Source organism: Pinus tabuliformis, chromosome X, assembly GCF_031772625.1.
Source record: "Pinus tabuliformis cultivar Carrire ecotype Pingquan chromosome X, CPIR1, whole genome shotgun sequence".
In the NCBI taxonomy this organism is placed as follows: domain Eukaryota; kingdom Viridiplantae; phylum Streptophyta; class Pinopsida; order Pinales; family Pinaceae; genus Pinus; species Pinus tabuliformis.
In genome coordinates this window covers 591,233,178-591,239,695 of record NC_142308.1, presented here as the reverse complement: position 1 = coordinate 591,239,695, position 6,518 = coordinate 591,233,178, and the positions used below count along the sequence as shown (strand labels likewise).

General features: G+C 37.4%; 1 protein-coding gene across 1 annotated transcript; it reads right to left on the bottom strand.

Annotated features, from left to right (window-relative positions):
* Nucleotides 1–2,090: 2,090 nt before the first annotated feature.
* LOC149141401 (endoglucanase 8-like) lies at nt 2,091–5,731 on the bottom strand. The gene is made up of 8 exons (XM_089446748.1): nt 5,354–5,731; nt 5,029–5,235; nt 4,745–4,945; nt 3,500–3,592; nt 3,249–3,410; nt 3,047–3,161; nt 2,766–2,929; nt 2,091–2,675 (listed from the first exon to the last, which is right to left on the bottom strand). The coding sequence occupies exons 1-8, from the start codon at nt 5,585–5,587 to the stop codon at nt 2,349–2,351; spliced, it is 1,503 nt and encodes a 500-aa protein (XP_089302874.1). The 5' UTR covers nt 5,588–5,731; the 3' UTR covers nt 2,091–2,348.
* Between the last annotated feature and the right edge of the window lie 787 nt (nt 5,732–6,518).

The following is a 6,518-nucleotide window of genomic DNA, read 5'->3' as shown; positions in this document are numbered from 1 at the left end:
GTGATTGAGAGATAGTGGTAGCATGCAAGTACTAGTTGAATAACTCCACATTCATCATTATGTTTTTTTCTCATCCTGTGCGATTTGGAGACATTGAAGAATCTTGGCTTCACAAGATATTTTAGAATGATTAGTGTGTTCCTCTTTGCTCTAGAACTTGATTTTCCTTCAAACCTTGGCAATAACAATCTATCAAGTATCAACAACATTCTTATCTACTATTACTTTGTTCAAAAATGTGTAACTAGGTTTGGTCTTCATAAATATGAAACGTACATTTTGATTCTTGTAATTTGTAAAATGAAAGAAAATTATTATTATTATTTTTGGAGCATGGGTTTCATGCTCAAGGTCTTTTATTTTATAGGTCAAGCACTCATTGAGTGCTTCTGCGGTTTGTCCTATGTCAAGAAGTCAAAAGAGTTATTATCATAAGTTGAAGACCCCTTTGGACACATTGTAACTTAAAAAGAAAATTATTTTTGTCTTTAAACATGGAAAAATACCCTTCAAGCCCAAGTCGTCCTGGTAGTTGGCAAGTCGGCCTAAAATGAGGAGCCACGCCCTCATTGAGGAGCCTATATGAAGGAGGAAATTCGAATAAATTCTCTCACTCATTCAAGCAAAGGAAGAAGAAGAAGAAGGCAGTGGAAAAGGAAGATGACAAAGAAGACTTGGTTTTGGGCTATATCTCTCTCGCATGTGCAAAGTAAAGCTAGGGTTTCTGCAACAGATCTATGGTTTTCCTCTACAAGTTTGATCCTGAAGAAGAGAAGGTAAGAAGGTCAAGTGAAGGTCACAAGAAGTCATCCTCAAGCTCCATAAGTCAGAGAAAGCCAAACAAAGGTCTAAGGAAGCCCTAGGAGGCTAAAAGAAGCTCACATGTGTGGCAACAGTAACTGTAGGAGGGCCGAAAATTTCAGGTCTGCAGTGGAGGTTGAAATTCTGCAGCTAGGGGTCGAAGTTGTGTTAATGGAAGAGATTTGACTTGGCTTGACTTGGACAAGGAAAGAACATCATCTAGAAAGGTTGGACTTGGTCTTGGAAGGTGTTCGTCTTGGTCTAAAGGTCTTGGAATTCGTCAATTGAAGAATCTATAAGGAAGAAAAGAGATTTGTGGGTTTTCCTCTCAAGTGGAGAGGTTTTGGCTCTGGCTTATAGCCTATATTTTGTGTTCTTGTTCTTCTTGTTTTGGTAGTTGTTTAATGATACACAAACATGATAATAATAAGAGAAGCTAATAAGATAAGTAAAAATAAATCACAAGCAGTTATCAAAGAAAGAGAAATTACTTAATCATTGTTCTATAAATTTCTCAACATACTTGAATTCAATTGTGTCAAAAATTACATGCTTGACAAGAAATTGTAGTAGAAATCAAATAATTTAATTTTCCCTTAAAATGAATAAATCAAATCAATTTACTCTATTAATAAAATAAATAAATCAAATCAAATCAAAGACTCTCCCATGAATCTTTCTAATGAGGTGGAGTGTTGTGATCAATACTAACCTCCATGTTATCTTTTCAGAAGTTTTATATATAGGATTTCTTTAGTTTCTTCAAGCATATTTATACTCATCCATGTTAAAAATATTACATGTTTAGATAAGCGTATGCAGTCATCCATTTTCGACATGTTGTTTGATTGGCCAAAGTTAATACCATATCGTTTGATTCAACTCATTCAAGTAATTCAAAACAAATTCAAAGGTAAAGCACTTAACAAGTAGCGGAAATTTGAAATGCTATAATATATAGAAAATTTTTCAAAGCAATGAAGCTCCTCCCCAACCCCTATCACCAAATTCTGGTTTAGTTCCATGGACGTTGTGAGTGAGGAAATGACTTATTAAAGAATCTAGGTTGTTTAATAATTTTTTACGAGATAAAAAATTACAAGGAAATATATCTTAAAGATAATATTGTTATATTTAACAATATTTTATTTCATAAATATTCCAATTAGCATACCCACCTTGAATAATCATCATTTAAAGTACCATACACACTCAACATAAATAAAACGTAGTGCGATTATTGACCATGGCGATAAGGCAAAAGGACATAAACAAAAGACGCCATTGTTCCTTGTGAATCTGTCCAGAAAGTGAGTAACAACGAGGCAAACCAGAATGTATGGATTCATTCAACCTGTTTCTAGAAACATTCGTGATTTATTTCTTGAGAATCCATAATGAAAAGTTAAATGCCACCCTCTGAGAAAATTTAAAGAAAATGAAAAGTTAAATGCCGCCCTCTGAGAAAATTTAAAGAAATGAAAAGTTAAATGCCACCCTCTGAGAAAATGTAAAGAAACGTGTCAGGATTTAGCATCTCTGGGAAATCACGATGGATGTGCGCTGAAAAATGCAAGCGCGCCAACGAGAGGAGCGTTGATGTACATCTTGGGCTCCGATTGCCGAAATTTTGTTCGATCGTCTGGAAACTGGTCGTGTTCATCTGGTCCTCCAATAACTGCTCCCATCAGAAGATTAGGATTGGAACCATTTCTATGGACGTAACGAAACCCACTTTTGCATGCAATGAATTCCGGGTGATCGACAATAGAAGGCAGAGATGAGGCTCTATGATGAATCCGTCGGGGGAAGCGGGAGCCATATCCCACCATGTATGATAAATTCAGAGGATTATCCCCTAATATATAATCAATCTGCAACTCCATAATGGCGATACACCAATGTCAAATGCATTCTTGACTTCTACCAAGAACCAGTTATAGTGAAGTAGGTGGTGCACCTACCTGTCGTTTTGCAAAGGCGCGAATCCTTGCCGGAGTTGCCTCCACGCCCCCACACCACAACACTCGAGACGCGTCGCTCAGGTACTTGGCATACGTTAATGCCAAAAACGATACTGACGTCGCAATCTTCATATTGCTTGCATTACTTTTGTATATGAGCCCACCTGTAACACAGCATCTCTCCAATTAGCTTATTCATCTTCCCGCAGCAGCAAGATGTACACAACAAACCTACAAAATCCCGGGAAAAAAAAAAAAAAAAGAGAGTCTATTAGGGGAACCTGGTGTGTATTGAACATGTGGTCGATAAGGTGTTTCAGGAAAGAGGGCGCAAATGAATTTGTCAGCGTATGCCTTGTATGGTTTTAAGAACCATCCATTCCCGGACAAATACTCCTGCGTATAAAAAGATACACGAGTATAGATGGCTTTGAAATTCAATACAGTTGATATGAGCACTGTGAAGCTGCATGGAGTGATTACCTTGGTGAGCAGTACATGAATGCCAGCGTGCTTATTGTTCCATCCAAATCCATGTAACTCCTCATTGTCTCCCAGTGTTTTGCCATTGCTATCAATGTACTGCAGATACGAATTGTTGGCCGATGCTTTGTGCAACCATGCAGCAGCCCACAGCAATTCATCCTGAAATCCCCATTAGTATTAACTGGAAGTTAGGTTGGGTATTTTGACGGGACTTTTCCGGGTGAGAATAAATGAAACAGAAAACTTACTTGGTATCCATCAAAGCCGCAGTTAAATGAGCAAACTCCAGACTTAAGGCTGTCACAATAAGATCCCCTGTATCTGTCTGCAAAGTCGAAGAGCTATGGAGGACAAATACGCGTACGAATGGAATGAATAAGTAGCGGTCTACTTAAATTCAATATTAAACACAAATCAGCATCAATGTACATCCAATTAATATTATTATCTCTGGATATGAACTGTGTGAATTTGCACAATATATTTAATATAGGTTGTCACTTCACCTATCATCAAAAATTTATTTTCGATGTGGGTAAATTCTTAAGGTTTTAAACTATGGGCAGAGTAATCCCAGAAATGTCATTTCCTGCCAATTGACAGAGCTCAAATCCAGAAATAATAAAACTAGCACAGTAACATAGATTAAATTAAATGGCAACAAAAACACTTTACTAAAATTTATTTTATATATAAGTACTTAATTCCTAGATTTCTTGTTATTAAATTAATCAAGAATTTAAGAGTTCCAAATCATTCAACAAATCAATTTATAAAACATTAATATATTAGTTGGTTTGAAAGTTGACTAAATTTTAATGATTAGTTGGTTGTAAAAATTGACTAAATTTTAATGATTAGTTGATTTGAAAAAATGACTAAATTTTAATAATATGATTAATCGAAAAACATTTTTCTACAATATAAATCACAAAAATCTCAGATCTAACATCAATCCGGATGCTGAGCCATGGTGGAGGGTTAGAAACGTCCATTCAATCAAATTATGGATACGAGAACTCCAGAAAAAACAACACACAAAGCACTGATCACAGAAAACCTCAAAACATTAATCAATACATTTATTTCATCCTCACTTTACCATATATATATATATATATATATATATATATTTCAGAGAGAAAATCAACATGTATATTATATTAAGGAAATATAATGAGCTGTAACATGAAAGGCCATATTAAACCAGCCGAAACTGTTCCTGATGACAATAGAGGGGCTGCCTCTAAGCCTATAATAAAACAAAAACTATAACCAAAAGAGGTCGCAGACCATACAAAAAATCATAAACATGTTCACAATGGCCATCCAAATCATAATTTTATATATATATATATATATAATTACCCAATTCCTCGGCTCCTTCTTGTTAAATCACGAGGTTAAGGGTTCGAGATCAGCGGTACGCACCAAAGTAATCTAATTTATACTATGCAACGAAGTGTTTATTGTTAACCTATATTTTTCTTTACCCGAGTTGCGGTTTCAAAGAGACACTGGGAATAAGCGGCGTCCAACGTTCGGAAGATGATGGACGCAGCAGCCATGGCCGCAGCAGTTTCCCCGGCCACATCAGAGGCTCCATTCTGGAAGTCGACACTGTAAACGGTACGAGGAGTATCCATATCTTCCGGTCGCTCCCAGCAAATGTGATCAGCATTGTGATCGCCCACCTTCACAACCACAAACCAATAAGCATTTCATTTCTTGTATGTTAGGATTTTAGGAATTCTTGTCTTTGTGCAGCAAATTATACCTCCACGAACAGTTTGCCCGGGAGGGCGGTAGCTTTTAGGAAATAATCGGTAGACCAACGGATCGCAGTCATGGCATTACCAATCTCACCGCCCATTAAGTGACCGAACTCCAGCACGCTCCAGGCTAACAGCGTAGTACTAAAAGCCATTGGAAACGTAAATTTTACGTTGTCGCCTGCATTGTAATATCCTCCAACCAAATCAACCTGTATTCAGTTCAGTTCAGTGATTAGGTCATTGAAATCATATGAAAAGCTGAAGCGTGCAACCAGTTATCTGATCTGCGGGTTTAAAGCAGGAATATTATGAGCAAAAATTGCATACATTCTGATCAGATCCATCTTTAAGGGCCGAGTTTTTCCTCCATGTCAATCTCTGATTGGATGGAAGAATACCCGACCGCTGCCCCTCGAAGAACAGAATGCTCTTTGACAGGGCATCTTTGTAGTCATGATTGCCAGTGTAACAGTCAACGGCCTTTGCAATTCTTCTACTCGTCACTTCTATTCCTCTCGTTGCCAAAAACAGAGAAAACAGTAATATCCCAAACTTATTCATCTTTCTTGGCTAGGAAGACAGTACTGAGCATTGGCCTGCAACGATTGTGAATAGAAGCAGCTCAGAAACGTTCAGCCACAGTAATGAGATTAGCTGCAGCTCAGAAACGTTAGAGGTAAACCTCAATTCCTCTTGTAACCGAAGTGATTAAACATGGCTAGATGTATGCGTAAACTCCGTACCATTCTCGGACAGATTCTTCATGTCATCTGCTGGGATCAATTACTTACTTCCCAGTTTCTGCCATCAACTACTTTTTTTCCAGCACGAAAAAAAGCTTTATGATTATATTATATGCATTCATCAAAAAATACAGCAATGCATATGGGGACCATTAATTATGGCGGTATATAGAGGATCATATGCACATGGAGAGAAAAGGTTTTATGAAGCCATATTAGATAATAACTTGATAGGACTTATAGAGAGATATTGCTAGTAGCTTCTATGCACAAAATGATAGTTCATTCGGCGGTCCCATATGCCATGATATTTAAGGATCAAAATCAACATAGGAGTCAAAAATTGTGGAAAAATGAAAAGTCATACCAGATAGGGATCACATTATAGAAAATTATGTAACCGGCATGGAAAAGTCTTGGATCTGATGAGAGATGTTGTCCACTCTTATTTGCATCCTCCATATACCCTGTGGAGATGATAGACCCTGTTTTGATAAAGCATCTGCCCTCCGGTTTTTATCCCTAGCAATGTGGGAAATGGTGTAGTCCTTCCTGGTGCTCCACATGGCCTCAACCCTGTTCAGCCATCCTGAGAGGTGTATGTTCCTTATGATATGTTTAGACAGTACGTGCTCAATGATCACTTTCGAATCCCCAAATATATGAAGCTTTTGTATGCCAAGGAAGTCACATATAGATAGGAGTCCAGCCAGAGCCATGACTTCTGCTTTATTGTTTGTTCCAACTCC